This window comes from Grosmannia clavigera (genome assembly GCF_000143105.1).
Source record: "Grosmannia clavigera kw1407 unplaced genomic scaffold GCSC_132, whole genome shotgun sequence".
Classification (NCBI taxonomy): domain Eukaryota; kingdom Fungi; phylum Ascomycota; class Sordariomycetes; order Ophiostomatales; family Ophiostomataceae; genus Leptographium; species Leptographium clavigerum.
This window is the reverse complement of record NW_014040810.1, coordinates 337,394-353,189: the sequence shown is the minus strand read 5'-3', so window position 1 is coordinate 353,189 and position 15,796 is coordinate 337,394. Positions and strand designations below refer to the sequence as shown.

The following is a 15,796-nucleotide window of genomic DNA, read 5'->3' as shown; positions in this document are numbered from 1 at the left end:
TGGTGTTCCTTGTCCGTTGTTTGTTCCAAGAAGTGTGCGAGTTGTCAGAAATTGTCAGAAGGCTTTGTCGTTCTAACCCACCTCATCTCCTAGAAAGACAATTGTATTCCTTGCTTTGACAAACACATCCAATATGTTGGGTTATCTTATCAATTTTGTGCATCTTGATCCCGGATCTAGGACTGCAGAGGAGAGCGCCCCTGCGTCTGCTTACGAGCAGATTGAAAACCTTCGCCGAGGTATGAACAAGCCGACAGATAGGACAGAAGGGTGACCTTTGACCTCAAGCTGATGTATGCAGTCATGGACGATCCCGCTTGCCCGCCACTGGTTCTGTCCAGGGACACCGTGCTTTCGCTTGGTCTCAAAGACACGCTCCATAGAGCTCAGGTGGCAGAAATCAATATGCGCTCGACAAAGCCTTGGCCCGAGATGCATTCTGGCGCCATTCATGGTAAGAAGCGCAGTAGTGCCAGCGACATAGTGAAGAGAATCACTGCTGATGTGAATATCACGAGAAGTTACCGACCGAGCTGGTGCTTCTGCGCCCCTGATGCACTACATATTCTGGCACCAAGAGACATCTCTGACCCAGCCTGCTTCGCCCAGGCTTTTGGCGTCGCAAAGCCCCAGCCTCATGGACGAGATTGCCATTCCAGCTGCCATGCAGTCCCTGAACATGAACGCTGGCACGCAGCAGGCCACAGACACGGACGGCCATGGAGTGACGCAGCAGACGAAGCCTATCGACATCCGCCAGAACGTGGCAGCTACCACTTCTGGCCCTCCCCTGGCAGAGCTTTCGGACACGGAAGTGCTGTCGCATCTGGCTAGGTCGACCCGCCGGATCAATACTCTGCGTGATCCCACGCTTGTCGGTAGGGTCTACAATGATAACTGGCTGGGCAGAATTGTGAACAGCCAGGAAGAGTTAGACGCAATGGAGAGCTTGGCCAGTATGTCGTCAAGCAATAGCCGTCCCACCGGTAGCCGCGGCGGCCTTCCTGGCTACTCTCGTCATGGCTTCAGCGATGATGGCGACGCAGAGTATTCGATCAACTCGGGCGACAGTTCCGACTCGGACGACGGTGATGTTAAGCGAGAGTCGCTGACACCCGAAACGGCCAGGCGGAGCTGGCGCATCCAGACGGTGACGGCCGATGTGCCAATCCCATCGGTGGACGAAGTGTATGCCAGTCCGGCGTATGTTCCTGTGCCGGTTGAGAGGGTGTTCCCCGGCCCCACTGCAAACTTGCGCCACCAGCAGATGCTTCGCATCCAGCGCCTCCCGCAGCCTCAGAGCCCGCCGATGCGCCAGGCCAGAGATCAGCTGACCCACTCGCCCCTGCGGACTTCTTTCTCTGCAAATGGCTACGACGAGGACGCGTCTGGCTCTTCGACCGGCTGGGAGGGCGAGTGGACACCTTCGAGTTCTCCGGGCTCTCTTACAGGCCCTACTGGGGGTCGTATCACGGGACCTGCGATTGCGCGTGGCCGCTCTCCCACGAGGGACCACAGTGAGCGCCAATCTGCCAGACACACCCGTCGTCGTGGCAATGCCCCCTATCCCGTGGACGGGCAATCCGCTCGTCAGGTACGAAGTTAGTCTTCCTTCTGAGTCCTTTGGCGTCGGCGTTGCAACTAACAGAAAGCAGGGGTGCGACGACGGGAAGAGAAAGTAACGGGCGCCGGTTGGTGCACTGGCTTTTTTGGTGAACTTAATCCGCAGTAGCACTCGAGCCAATCGACCTCGTGCTCAGAGCAAGAGCCACAGCAAGAGCCACAGCAAGAAGAGCAGCGGGAAGCATCAGAAGTGTTGAGCTGTGGACGGACGACGAGTACATTGTTGATGGGGTGAGGATTTGTCTTGAGGGTCATTAGCTTGGAAATGTGATCACAGTACTCCGTACCCCAAGTATCGAAATATTGTTCTCAACTTAATGCGTTTGTGTTATTATTTCGTGATAATCCCTCGCACCTCGACGTAATTCAGATACCTATCCTCTGTCCTTGTCCTCTGTCTCTGATTAGGTGTTAGCTAGTAGGTACTCCGTAGGTATGGAGCAGGACGCAACCAGCGATGTTTGAGCTGTCCAATAGCGTGACAGAGAAATCTAAGCGGGCTGTTCGGAGGACATGTCACAGAACAGCGCAAGATTGACTGCAATTGTAGCGACTGCACCCAAAATGCAGCGGGATGACATCCCCGAGCCAAAGGACGGATGGGATGCCGCCATTGGCGAGAAAGTAAGAACGATACGTGTTTGATTGCCCTGGCTTGACGCAACTATCTCTGCAGTGCACCCAACCAAAAGAAACAAAACTCTGCGAATCCAATGCTACACCGCACCTCCCAGCATACCGGCGCTCTAGCCAATCACGGCTGTTACGAATCAGCACGACAAGCGACGAGCTTAAGCGAGCTTGTCCTTGTTGTGGTAGTTGACCTGGGGGTTCCAGCTGCAATCGGACGGGTTAGCAAACGATTGGTGGGCGGAAAGAGGGGCCAACTTACAAGATGGTCTTGTCGCCGTCACCCCAGGGGAAGTTCCGGGTGCGGATGTTCTGGTACGAGTACTCGGTGCGCTCCTCCAGAGGGGGCATGTGGTTCCAGTGGTTCCAGTGGTCGTTCCACAGGAAGTAGGCGTTGATGCCGGCGCCAATGAGGCAGGGGATGGTGCCGCTGCAGTGCTGTTAGAAAAACAATCGCTCAAAGAGATTGTCTCGGCGGAATTGCATCTTGCTCGGCTGCAGGAGGGGTGACGGAACGGCTTACTAGATGGAGATCTTGCGCCAGAGCTCTGAGGCAGGGGTCAGCATTGGCATTGCGATTGGACAGCAGACGGGGGCAGGGATGGAGACGGGAACGCACCAGCAGAGGCACCGGCGTGCTCCTTGACGGCGCGGCGCTCGCGGACGAACGCGGTCTCGCCCGAGGCGCCGACGGGGGTCGAGTAAAGGCGGCGTGCGGCTGGCGCAGCACGGCGGGCAAAGGCAGTGCGGAACATGGTGACGTATGAAAAATGACGGAGTGGGGTCGGGAGCCGGTCGATGGCAATGGCAACGAGTTGGGTTGTCGAGGTGTATCGAGTAGGGGATGCACGAGAACGCAGTCGGCTGACGGGAGATGAGAAGCTTTTCCCGCAAAAGACAGAAAAGCCCCGACTCACAAATCAGGCCATGACGGCAGCGGAAAGCGGAAAAACCATGCAGCCGGCAACGCCCATCCGGTCCGTTGCCGGCCACTACACGGCCACGTGATGCGCCAGCCACACAGCTGACGGATGGCTTCCCCTCCTGCTCTCCTCGCTTGCGTGCGTCCGCCTGCAGTCTAGCTCGCCACCTAAGCCTAAACGGGCCGTTGGCAGACGCTGCAACAGCAACATACGGAAACAGCAGGCGCCATCGATCGAGCCAACCAAAGTAGCCATGGCCACATGACAGTCGATACGATCTGTAGTCCCTCCATCGCATCACCTCTTTTTCCCTGCACTCTTCTTTTCTTGCTTTCCCCTGCTCTTCCTGCCACCTCTCCCAGCCCTGATCGGCCCTCCTGTCTCGAACCCGCATCCGCCATCGCGGCCACTGGCCGAGGAGGCAACCGTCTACATCACCTGTGTTCTCTCGCCACTGTCTGTTCCTACTTCCGTCCGCTTCCGCTTTCTTTCTCGTGCTTCTCTCGGTCAGCGACTCCGGCTACAGCATACAGTGGGCAATCTAGCGGCGGCGCTGCAATTCGCTCGTGATCATTTCGTGCAACTGTTGCACATTCCGACCTCATCGCGGCTGTGTGACACCCGCATCCTCCTACCCTTCTCCTGGCCTGATTCAGTGTACCCGTATGCGCATACCCTGTATTTGTCTTTTTGTTCTCCGATCGGCTGCATCTCCTCTACCCTCCCACGCTCTCTCGCTTCTCGTGTCCCGCACCCCTCTATGTGAAGTGTCTTTATTAGGCGGTTGTGCACATGCTGCTACTGCAGTACTGCCTCGCTAAACGCTGCTCGTGAGCCACATGCCCACACTCGCTTGAGCACAGAGTCTGTCTCGTTTTCGCCCGAGACTTCTTGGCTCCCGTCTTTCCTCCGATTCCCGATTCCCTGCGCTCTCTCCCTTCTTCCCTCTGCCCCTCGTCTCTCCTGGAGAAAGACAGATAGGACGAAGGCTGTGTATCCGGCGTGAGAACTCCTAGAGCTGACATACTCTTCATTCACAGCTAGCAGGTTGTCCTCAAATACTTATTCACCTTTATCCCGACCGAACGATCGACACAGCCAACCAATTCTGAATATCCTTCCTACCTCCAACTCTGCATACATACAATACAGCCCTACATTGCCAAACAGCTTGTTCAACTTATATTTCCCGTCTTCTCCACCACAATGTTCTTCCTTGCTCGTGCTCTGTGTGTGCTGGCACCTCTCACGGTGGTTGTCTTCGTGATAGTGCAAGCCGTGACTCTGCCACAGCCTCCTCCCAAACCGCTCGTTGCGGTGCCAGCTTTCCGACTATTCCCTCCCAATGCGGCCATTTCTTTGACCGAAGACAATAGCACCTTCTTCCCGGCCCGGCCTGCAGCGTTCGGGCCTGAGCTACCGGAAATCGGCCTGAGTGCCGTGCTCTGGATCGGTGCAGGCTTTGGCGAGGACGGTGTGGAGCCGCAGGGCGAGCTTGGTTGCAGCGATGTGCCAGGATGGGACAGCCGGCGTGCAGCAGACGGGGCGCCCATCCTGCCGACCAAGACGGACCTCGACGATGGCTCGGACAACTACTTGGAGGACTTTGCCACGGGCCATTACTACGGACAACCGCCCAAGTCCCGCCGTAAAAAGGCCAGCGGCGACAAGAAAAGCCGAACGGTGGCGGCAGTAGCAGCGGCGGCTGCAGTGGACACGACGCCTGAAGCCGCAGCCACGGGCATTGCGGTAGCGCAAGCGGCCAAGTCAACGACGGTGCCCAAGGCAAAAGCGGCCAACAAGAACAATGGCAATGAGGGCGGGTCTCGTCACGGCGACATCCAGTCGCTACAGGAGGGCGCCGAGATTGCGGGGAAGATCGTGCTCCTTAGGCGGGGTGGCTGCGGCTTCTTGGCCAAAGTGATGTGGGCCCAGCGACGGGGAGCAGTTGCCGTGATTGTGGGCGATGACCGCAAGGGCGGGCCGTTGATCCAGATGTTCGCAAGCGGCGACACGTCAGACGTGCTGATTCCATCCGTGTTCACAGCACACACTACAGCGCACTTGCTGACGGCGCTGGCAGTGGATGCAGTCCGCGAGAGCGATTTGGCAGCAGCAGCGGCAGCAGCAACAAGAGCGGTGGCGGCAGCGGCAGCAGGAGAGGGTGCTGGGACGAAGACAGGCACACCGACGCCACAGCAGACAGAAGGTGGAGAGCGGCGCGAGTGGGTGCTTGCCGAGTATGTGCCCACAGACGAGGCCGAGAAGGACAGCGACGAGGGGACGACCGCGTTGGCTGCGCGGATGCGGGTGGCCAAGCAGGCCGAGTTGATCGGGGCAGCTGACAGCAGAAGCAGCAGTGGACGACAGCTGCTTGTGACGATTGCACCAGCGCGTGGAGGCCTGCCGCTGATCGACACGCTGCTGGTGCTAGTGGCAAGCCCTCTGCTGGCGATCATGACGATCACATGCGTGCTTCTCTTCCTGCGGACGCACTGTCGTCATCGAGCATGGCGTGCACCCAAGGCGCTTGTGGACCAGCTGCCGGTGCACATCTACCGGCCGCCTGGAGCAGCACCGCCGAGCCCGATGATGCTGCCGGTTGGGTCTGAGGTGGCGAGTCCGAATCCATCGCGGCCGTCGTCGCCGACGCTGAACAGCATGCACCCGACGGTGACGACACCATTGCTTCAGCGGCCGCGCTCGCGAACGACGACAGGAGTGCCTGGCGACGAGCGCCGTGTCCTGGTGGCGGTGGCGGTGCCGCTGCCACCACCGTCGCGCTACGTCCAGTCGGAGTGCGTCGTGTGTCTGGAGGACTATGTCGCTGGTGACCGCATCATGAGCCTTCCCTGCGGCCACGAGTTCCACGCGAGCTGCATGTATGTTTCCGTTCTTACGACGTTGCTTGTTGCCACGTTTCTCACTAACACAAACAGCATCCCCTGGCTCACGACGAGACGGCGCACGTGTCCGATCTGCAAGGGCGACATTGTGCGGGCATCTTCAGGCGACGCGGCCTAGACGCTCTGCTGTGTCGACAGGAGAATCGCAGGTCTGTCTCTGCACGTTTTCCGTCTCTTTGGTTTTATTGGGGTTTCGGTTCGGATTGGGTTTTCTGGATATGCCGGGACGAGGATTTTCACCGGAGTCATTCGGTGCAGCGTGGTTAATGTTATTTGGGTTCATTTTTATGTGGCCTTTGCTTTTTGATCTACTATCCTTTGGGGTTTCTCTCTTCTCCTGTCTTTCGTCCTCTCGCCCTACGTGATCTTCGCTACCTGTCTCGGCTGTCTATCGCCTGTATCGAACGCACGCACCTATGTTATTACAGACGCTATCCATTGGTATTTTGCTTGGAGGTGCACTCGTGAACACTTCCTATTCCCTCACTCGTTCTCTTTGCGGCCAGGTTTCCAGTCGCGACACCAGAAGAAAGTGGTGCACTGCCAGGCGGTGCCCTTTTCCCGTCGCCCCAGCGGTCCTGGTGGTCGGGCACACATGTAAAAGGAGCGGCCGCTGTTGACGCCCGGCTTGCGTGTGACAAAGATCTTACACGGCTCGCCATGCTCGCACATGGGAGACTGGCGCTGGCCTAGACCCAGTGCTGACCAGCCAGCCATGGCGCCATCGTTGATCTCGGCCCAGAAACTCTCGCTACCTGGGGCAGGTTCGGGTTCTGGTACCAATGCCGGCCTGTCGTCTAGGTCTGCAGCCGACAATGGTGGGTCGTCGGGAGATGGCTGGACCCTGCTACTGTCAGCAGCAGTCGGGCCAGTCTGGCTCTGGGCTTTCTTCTCGCTGCCAGTCTTAGCGCCTAACGGGGCTGTCTCCCCACGACCCTGTCGGGGCTGTAGAAAGGTGCTGATGGACGTCTGGATGCCGGTCTTGGCCTTCTTGACCGGTCGCGAGGGAGAGACGGTCGAGGAGGCAGGCGCAGGTGCAGGCGAAGAGGTTGCAGAGGACGACGAGAGCGACAGGGATCGGGCGCCGCTTCGTTTCTTTGACAGACTGTCGGGTTTTACTTTTTTGGCTTGCGCCTGTGCTAGCTGCAGAAAGGAAGAGGGCGTGGGTGTGGGCGTGGGCAAGGGTGAGGATGTAGACGTGGACGCACGCGCGAGGCGGCCGTCTTCGATTGGCTCTTTAGGGCCACTTCCAGCCTGCTGCAGGCTGTTGGTGGGGATCAGGACAGCAGGCCGCAGCGGGTGAGAGGTGGTGGCGTGCTGCAAGCATGCAGCTGCATTATCGTGACCGGGGTCTGGCACAGACAATGTCTCTGAAGTGGTGTGGGTCTCATCCGTCTTGCCAGTGTCGTTGGTCTTCTCAGCAGCTGCGACTGCGTCTGCCTCGTTATCAGACGCCACCGAGTGCCGGCCACCCGTCTCTTCCTCGCTTACAGTGGCCACAGGGTCTGGCTGCAGCAGGGGTGGCAGCCGCGGATTGACCGGCTGGCTTGCCGTGGCTGCAGTCGCTTCGCGCACCGTTTCGCCTTCTGTAGCGCACCGTTTTCGAACTTCGGATGAGGGCCCAGCAGCAGCAGTCTCGCCGGCCGCGGGGGCACGACGAAACAGGTTGCCAATGTGCTGTCTGTTGGCGAACTGAGGCATCCGGCGGGCCGATTGCGGCTGGCGTCTCTGCAGCAACGCAAAGTCCTGTGCTGGGGTCATGGCGAGCTGCCCACCGGAAAAGCGACCAGGTGGGTTAAGGTAGTCGAGCGTGTGAAGGGTGTGGGTGACCTGGCCGTTTCGATTGTCGTCGACGCTGTCGCGCAAAACGACGTAGACGGGGCAGTGGTCGGAGCCGAGCAGCTGGGGCTGGATGTCGGCCTGGATGACGAGGAGCTGCATCAGGCGGGGGCTGCAGAGGACAAAGTCGATGCGAGACCCAAAGTTGGCCGGCCGGTGATTCTTGCGCGTGTCCCAGCAGGTGTACATGCCGCGTCGCTGGGGGTGCAGCTCGCGACAGGCGTCGTGGAGGATGGGAGGAGAGCTTGGGGGGATATCTGTGGTTGTGTTCGTGATCCTGTCGCCGTCAAAGAGCAGCCGGCCAAAGATGGCGGCCGAGCGGAGGCTGAGGTAGTCCTCATCAAAGGCAAGCGCCTCGGCCGGCAAGACCTGGCCATGGTGACCCCAGACGGCCGCGGTGTCGAGGTGATGGCGCATAGTGTTCATGTCGCCGCAGAGGACGACGTGGCGACCGGCAGCGACGAGGTTGCGCACGCGGGCATCGAGAGCGAGCAGAAAGGCGTCGCGGAAGTCGGTGCGGTCATCGTTGCGGCGCGCCGGACAGTAGACGTTGATGAGCACGAAGAGCGGAAAGTCGAGCACGAGGCAGCGGCCCTCGGCATCGATCAGGTCACGTGCCACGGCAGCCGACTGCAGCTGGCGTTCGGTCGGGTAGCCGCCGATCTGCCGGTCGGCCGGCCGGTCGATGTAACGTGTCGTCGTGCCCGGTGCTCGCAAAACGCCCGTGACGCCCTCTTCGACGCGCGTGGGCACACAGCAGCTGTCGCGTGTGTAGACCGACACGCCCGAGTATCCTTGTCTGCGTTAGGTCTGTGTTCGCGTGTTCTGTCTGATGGATTCGGACGCACCCGTCTGGCTGTGGGGAAAGCTGTAAAAGGAATCCCAGCCGGGGATGAAGACGAGGTCGTCGGTCAGACTCGGTTTCGGCGTCTTGACCTCTTGGAAGCAGACAATGTCGGCGTCGAGCCGGTCGAACATGGCCTTGAGTAAAGAGGGGGTTAGCAAGTGGAGATGGGAGGGAGATGGAGGATAATTGGAGAGGGCATACCTGGAGGGTTTTGTCGTTGTTCCATGGCGCATACTTGAACGGGTTACGGATCCCGTTGACTGGCCGTTAGTGAGAGGAAGCGTAGAGATGAGACGACAGAACAGGACAGCAATACACACAACAAGCAGCAGCGATGAGCAACAACAGACACTATCGCGACAAACCAACTCACCATTCCAAGTGACTATGCGAATTGGCATCTGATAGAGTTAGCTGCCACGTCAAAATGCTGCGCAAGCAGTCTCACCGTGTCGGGGACGCCTCGAAGGAACGGAGGGCATCATTCATCAGGAAACGGACGGTGCAAAGGGAGGCATTGGGTAGCAGCGGATGGCGCGGCTGGATTGCTTCAAGGCATGCACGACACGATATTGACTGTTTGTCCAAACTACGGCGTACTCCGAATTGTCGCGAGCTTCGTGAGGCCCACCTCCGTCACGTGCATTGGAGAATGACGGAAGGTGCACAGTGCAGTCGGCTGGTCGTATTACTAACACTGTACCCACGTCTACGCGAGGCTGGTGTGCAAACAGGGAGGACAACCGCCAGGTTGAGAGATAACCACGTCAGCAGGAGGGGCCGACCAGGGATAGAAGTGTGTGGGAGGGTGTGTGTCACTGTCAAGAATAGAATCTTCCCGTCTTTTAACCAGGATGAAGTCTCGGCCCGGCTGTAATACCTTCAGCCGCTCCGCGATGGATGGGCACCATGGCAAGCGGAAAGTGTTGTGATTCCGTGTTTATCCGTCCAGTAAACGGATCTTTCCAATAGCAGATAGAGTAGTAAACACACCAAACACATGAATGACGGAATATTGATCAAATCGGAGACCATCCACACCCACTTCAAGCAGACAGACCAGGGGCTGTTTGCACGCTTGCATAGACACACCCACACCCACAACCTCACACCCTCCCTGTCTCGGCTTCTTCGTCAGGAGAAAATACGGCAGCATGTTTCAATCCGGCAGCCAGGAAACTGAGGCTATATGCTCCATGGGCAACACGCCATCTCCCCGTCTTTCCTATCTTTGTCTATCTCTCTTTCCATTCTTCTCATCTACTTGTTGTGTCTGTTCTTGTTCTAATTCTCGTTTCCCTCGCTCACACGTCACGGTGTCTCTCACAGCCTACTCACCAGCTCACCAACTACCATGTCTTGGCATGGCCGAAATTCAACTGCCATTCCAAGCAGCTGCTTGACGACCGAGCGGGATGGTGCCATCGAGGACAAGAAGGTCTGTCATCCTGATCCCTCTGCATGCGCCGAGCTCGGTCTGGCTGACAGGTGCTCGTGCAGCCGCCCTCAAACGGGCCGCAAAAGCCAGGTCGGACCACGATCCCAACAGCGCCTTCGTGGAAGACGGCAGACAAGTTCCAGGTGACGGAAGTCGCTGGAAAGGGCCTCGGCCTGGTGGCACTGGTGAACATTCCGCCTGGCACCCGGATCCTGAGCGAGCGGCCGCTGTTCCTGCAGCAAAACATGGCGGACGATGAGCTCGTGCCGGCCATCTGTCAGCGGGTGCGCAAGCTCTCGCGTGAGAACCAGCGGGAATTCTTGTCGCTGGCCAACACGCTGCCGCATAGCCATCCGCTTGTGGGCACGTTCCGGAGCAATATGCTGGAGTGCCGGCCGCTGTCGGGCCTCTTTGGGGTCTATGCCACGGCCGGACGCATCAACCACAGCTGCCGGCCAAACGTGCACCACAGCTGGGACGATGAGAAGATGCGCCAGGTCTTTTGTGTCCTGCAGCCGATCCGCGCCGGCGACGAGATCACCATCACGTACGGCCGTGGCGGCATCACCTCGGACCAGCGGGTCTATCTGTCAGGATCGCGCGGCTTTGCTTGTCGTTGCGAGCGCTGTCTCCTGCCGCCTGCTGAGCTCGCCGAGACGGACGACCGGCGCATCCTGATCCAGCGGCTCGACGATTCGCTCGGCGACCTCTACTGCTCGCGCTTCACGCCCCATGAGAGCCTGCGTCTGGTCCGCACGCTGCTGCGCGAGTTCGCGGTCGAGTATGGCGGCTACGCTGCCGTCTACGCTGCCCGCCTCTACTATAATGCCTTCCAGGTAACCATTGCCCACGGCGACATCTTGCGGGCCACTGCCTTTCTCCAATTGTCCCATGAGAAGACTGTCCTCTGCCACGGCTATGATCACCCGAATTCTGCGAAGCTGCGCACCTTGGCACAGGTGCCCCAGATGTCCGTGGGCTTCCTTCTATGCTCTCGACGCTGGCTGCGAGTGGGCGAAAAGCCGCCGGCCAATATGGACAGCCCTGAGTACACCAACTGGTTGTTTCGCAGACAGCCAGCGTACAGCGTGGCCGAGCTGGCCGAGCTCTATCCGCGAGATTGCGGGGTGGTATTGTAGGAGGGATAAGACTGGAATAAAGAAAGAGGTAAGGGAAAGGGTGAAGGAAAAGAAAAAGAAAAAGGAAGAATCAAGCAATGTGTGGAAATGGAAAGAAACAAAAGAAAAAAGAGGGGGGGGAAGAGATAGAGACAGAAGAACAGAGATGACGAAGACTGTAAAGGTCCTCACGACAGAAGGCCAAAGGTATTCCCAAGACGATAGATAACAAAGTGGAAGTTGTGCTAAATGTGGGACGCAAAGCATGATCATCCAAAGAACCAGAACCCCTTCGCTTAGCTGTTACGAATACATTGACCTGTCTCCTACGGAACTCTGAGTCTTTGCATTATTACCAATCAGATAGTATGATCAGAACTCCATCCTACGGAGTTTGTCTGCATGTGTCTCCTGTCTCCACTCATCGGTTGGTCGTATTTCTTCCGACAATGGTCACATTCTCGTCATGTGCACAGTCGTGCCGTCGCACCTAAGGGGCTTGTCCTCTCTATCTGCGACGCACTTTGGCCATCAGCCAATACGCAAGCGCTCTCGCCGATGTAATCAAACGCCGTGTCCTCGCCGCACGGACCGATATCACCTGCAGTCAGAGCGAGCAGAAAGGTCCTGATGGCCTCCCCTGTGCTCTACATGCCTACTGCTGATAAAAGGCCGTCAAACGAACCGTTCTGTCCGTCCTCTACCCTTTTCCTTTTTCTTTCTTCCCAGGCAGCTACTCCTTCAGCCCTGTTGTAAGTCTGTAGTTCGTCTTGCTTTCGTGTGTGTCCATACTGACGATATCCAGACGAAACCTCAGTCTGCCTCGTCGCTCTACCACAACGAAAACAGAAAACAAAAACCGACAGGCAAACAAAATTGCACCACCCATTCTCCCACACGCAAAAACACCCCCCTCACTCCCACATCTACTCACACATCCACCCGCATTGCCCTGGAAAGCACCGTGGCCGCTGTGCGCGCCATGTCCGACTTCTTGCCCAACAGCCACAACGCCCGCACGCAGTCTTCGCACCGCTGCACGCCGTCGCGCCGCTCCGTCGGTCCGTGTCCATGCCGCTGTCGATCCTGCTTCTCCTTCTGCCGGCCGACCTGTTGTCGCTGCGGCGGCTGTCGTTGCCGCTGCCCCGGCTGTTGCGGCCGATGTCCCGAGGGCTCCCGCTGCTTCGGCTGCGACGTCTGCACGAATCGGGGCTGATGCCCGTCGTACTCCCGCAGCAGCAGGATTCCAGCCCGCGAGAACGCCTGGATCAGCAGCATCGACCAGGGCTCCGTCAAGATCGTGCCCTCGAGAACGGCAAAGTGGAAGTCGGGGGCTGCACAGCTGTCGGGCGGGCAGCTGGGAGCGAAGTTGGGCGAGCAGTCGGGGGCGAAGCCGGCCGCGAAGCCAGGAGAGAAGCCCGGCACGAGCTCAGGACTGAAATTACTGATCTCGGGGGCAAATCCGAAAGGCGTGGCCATGCGGGCGAGATCCGAGAGCTGCACTGCGCTGGACCGCCGCATGGTCGCGACCGTGTTGGCCACCTGGCGGACGGCGCGAGCAGCCTCGATGCCATAGCCGCGGCCATCCAGCTCCTCCAATACGTCGGCCAGCATGATGGCAGCCAGATGCCAGTGAGCAGCGATGCAGACGGACCAGCCGCGGATGCGCGATGGCACCGAGCCGTAATGCTGCACCACGTCGCGGTAAAAGGCCCCGTACGTCTCGTCCCAGTACCGGTACACCAGGAGGGTCTCCCGTACCGTGTCCTCGACGGCGACCGCAGCCCGCGTGGCGGCTGTCGTGCGCTCGGGCGCCCGTCGGACGTGCCGTCGCGATCGCAGCAGCTTCTGCAGGTAGTGCACATAGCGGTACAGCAGCACCTTGACCGGGGCCGAGCGCGCAATCGTCAGGCTGGCGTCATCGTACGAGCACGGCCACCGCTGTCGCTTGGCCGGCTGGCACTCGGGGTTGTCCTGAATGAAGAGGTCGATGCGCCAGCGGCTATGGTTGGGAGTGGTGCTGACAAAGCCCGAGTTGCCGAGGCACGTGCCATTGCTGACAAATCCCGAGTTGCCGAGACCGGTGCCGAGGCCGGTGCTGATAGGGAAGCCGCAGTTGTTGCTGCCGTCCTGGTTGCCAACACTGGTGACAAAACGCCCCTCGGACGACTGCGACGACCCCGAGGAGAGGTCGTCCAGTACCTCATCCTCGTACTCGTCTTCCCCATCCTCCTCGTCATCCTCCTTGGCCGCGTCGTGCTGGCTGTCCTCGTCCGCCAGCACGACCGGGCGCTCGTGCACCGATGCCTGGATCGTGTCGATCATGACGGCCAGCCAGTATAGCAGCCCGACAGTAGCCCTGTCTTTGGCAGCGACGCGAGACCGGCCGCGGGCCTCGTGGCGGTCGAACCGGTACTTGAGGCTGTGCATCTTGCGGGCCGCCCGCTCGGTGAAGATGGGCGGCCCATCTCGCGCCAGCACGTCTTCGAGCCTGGCCAAGAAGTGTGTCCGGGAGGGGAATAGAGGGGGGGCAGTAGGGCGGGCAGGATGGCTGCCAGCATCAACACCGCAACCAAATCCCAGCATCGCGGACACGTCTGTCTCACTCCACGGTCGCTGCACAAAGCCAAAGATCAGCTCGGCACACACCATGCGGTACGACTCCACGTCGGCCGATGCCTGCAGCGCCTGGCGTGCCTGTTCCCACAATGTCCTCTGCAGGTGACGGTCAAACTCGTCGGGCGTGAGGTTGGCCGCGTCGCCCTGCTCGGCCGCCACGGCAAAGTTGGCCGCATACGCCTCCCGCTGGCGGCTGCTTCCCTGTGCCCACTGCGTGGCAAAGGCCATGATAACCAAGTCGAGGGCCCGCTGGCTGGCCTGGCTCTGCTTGGCCGTGATGTCGATCAGGCCAGCCGCTTCGGCCATCTGGTCCAGCTGCTTGACCCGCAGGTAGATTCGGTTCGACCACTGCGGACCCAGCTCCTGCGGCCGCGGTCGGCCCACCACTGTCTGTTGTCTGTTGCTGCTTCTGCTGCTGCTGGCGGATCCCCGGACCCCCTCCCGTCTCCAGCCCTTGTACGGACAGGTGGCCTCAGTGATCCAGCAAGAAAAGTTGTGCTCCAGCACGTCGTGGTAAATCTGCAGCAGGTTCGCCGAGATGGCCCGACCATTGGCTCGCGTTGCCAGTAGCTGCTCAAGTGACGAGGATGAGACGGCAGACGTCGCGCTGGATGATCGACGTCTGTCTGGCTCGGACTCCGAGCTGGCTGCTACTGACGACGTTGCTGTCGCTTGTGACGAGGCGGCGCTCACGTTCACGAACGACTGCTGGCTGGCGGCCGTCTGCATAGTCTGCAGCAGCATCGGGATCGACCACATGGCAGCATCATCCAGCACAGGCTGCGGGACGATGGGATCAAAGTGCGGTTGCAGTGGCATGTTGAACGGCATGTTCCAGGTGGGAAGAGACATCAGGGGCGTGTTGCTGTCCATGACTGCCATGGATGTGTCTCGAAAGGCTAGGAACGGGTGGTCGGTCGCCCAGTATGGCATGCCGGCGTGGAGATTCAGTGATGACAATGGCTGGAAGGTGAACGGATGGGCAGGAGTAGGTGGAGGAGGAGGCAGTGGGGTGGGTAGTTGAACATGTAGAGGGACAAGAAGTGGAATCGTAGCAGGAACAGGAAGAGGAGCAAGAGGAGAAAGACAATCGTCAGGACAGGCAGCACGTTTTGCCGTTCTAGAAGTCTCACAGACATCAGCATCGCCGTCTTGAAAGCTATCACATGCTTCTGCCAGAGGCGGCGCAGACACAGACGAAACGACGAGCCGAACAGCATTCAGATGAACATCCGTTGAAGCTGTGCGCTTTCGTTTGGGACGGTGCAGCTCTGGCGCTCGGGCAGCCAAGGCAGCTTCGGCGACCTGTCGCTGGGTCCGTGCCCAATTGAGCGTGCAGCGCTTGTTTGTCCGCACGCAATAGGAGCACGGTAGACATTCTTCGCCTGGAAAGTTGTCAGCATAAAGCCAGTTGGGCAACGTCGCCCAAACACAGTTTTCGTTACCTAGTGCATCACCGTCCGCAGCGGCGATCGGGCCATTTCCCTGCAGCGACGGCGCGTCGCAGGCTCGCTTCGCCTTGCGACACTGGTCGCACGACCGGTTCTGCCGTCGCATCCTGCCGTCTTGTCGCTAGTCTGGCTTACCGCTTTCCTCCCAGCCCCTCTGTTTTTCACGTCGTTTCGGGGATAGAGGCACCTCTGTTCACTCTGTGCGGTCGGTCGGTCCTTGTTCAATTCCACGCGTGCAACTGGTGCGAGAAGACGGCAGGCGGATTTTATTGCAGGCAGCGTCGATGGCAGGTCTGATGGGAAGAGGTTGTGCTGGAAATACGAGAAGGCAGCCCAAAGGCTGGACAACGGGGCGCTGGGATATCCCTTTCACCGACAACCCCACTTTCCCCACATTCGTCT

The 15,796-nt window shown here is 59.2% G+C and overlaps 6 protein-coding genes across 6 annotated transcripts; 3 read left to right on the top strand and 3 right to left on the bottom strand.

Moving 5' to 3' along the window:
• Positions 1-133: 133 nt before the first annotated feature.
• Positions 134-1,820, top strand: CMQ_5136 (uncharacterized protein; the record flags this gene model as incomplete). The annotated part of the gene is made up of 4 exons (XM_014318881.1): positions 134-239; positions 302-454; positions 522-1,594; positions 1,761-1,820. The coding sequence occupies 4 exons, from the start codon at positions 134-136 to the stop codon at positions 1,818-1,820; spliced, it is 1,392 nt and encodes a 463-aa protein (XP_014174356.1).
• Positions 1,821-2,414: 594 nt separating this feature from the next.
• Positions 2,415-3,008, bottom strand: CMQ_5282 (cytochrome c oxidase subunit; the record flags this gene model as incomplete). Its single annotated transcript, XM_014319027.1, has 4 exons — positions 2,415-2,460; positions 2,516-2,683; positions 2,777-2,801; positions 2,873-3,008. 4 exons carry the CDS (start codon positions 3,006-3,008, stop codon positions 2,415-2,417), a joined length of 375 nt encoding a protein of 124 aa, XP_014174502.1.
• Positions 3,009-4,382: 1,374 nt separating this feature from the next.
• Positions 4,383-6,200, top strand: CMQ_5213 (PA domain containing protein; the record flags this gene model as incomplete). The annotated part of the gene is made up of 2 exons (XM_014318958.1): positions 4,383-6,058; positions 6,116-6,200. The coding sequence occupies 2 exons, from the start codon at positions 4,383-4,385 to the stop codon at positions 6,198-6,200; spliced, it is 1,761 nt and encodes a 586-aa protein (XP_014174433.1).
• A 365-nt stretch (positions 6,201-6,565) lies between these two features.
• Positions 6,566-9,250, bottom strand: CMQ_5212 (DNA lyase; the record flags this gene model as incomplete). Its single annotated transcript, XM_014318957.1, has 5 exons — positions 6,566-8,715; positions 8,770-8,902; positions 8,970-9,028; positions 9,142-9,153; positions 9,217-9,250. 5 exons carry the CDS (start codon positions 9,248-9,250, stop codon positions 6,566-6,568), a joined length of 2,388 nt encoding a protein of 795 aa, XP_014174432.1.
• An 872-nt stretch (positions 9,251-10,122) lies between these two features.
• CMQ_5293 (set domain containing protein) lies at positions 10,123-11,345 on the top strand (the record flags this gene model as incomplete). Its single annotated transcript, XM_014319038.1, has 2 exons — positions 10,123-10,206; positions 10,269-11,345. 2 exons carry the CDS (start codon positions 10,123-10,125, stop codon positions 11,343-11,345), a joined length of 1,161 nt encoding a protein of 386 aa, XP_014174513.1.
• A 909-nt stretch (positions 11,346-12,254) lies between these two features.
• On the bottom strand, positions 12,255-15,500 carry CMQ_5125 (c6 zinc finger domain containing protein; the record flags this gene model as incomplete). The annotated part of the gene is made up of 4 exons (XM_014318870.1): positions 12,255-12,359; positions 12,528-14,906; positions 15,081-15,328; positions 15,389-15,500. 4 exons carry the CDS (start codon positions 15,498-15,500, stop codon positions 12,255-12,257), a joined length of 2,844 nt encoding a protein of 947 aa, XP_014174345.1.
• Between the last annotated feature and the right edge of the window lie 296 nt (positions 15,501-15,796).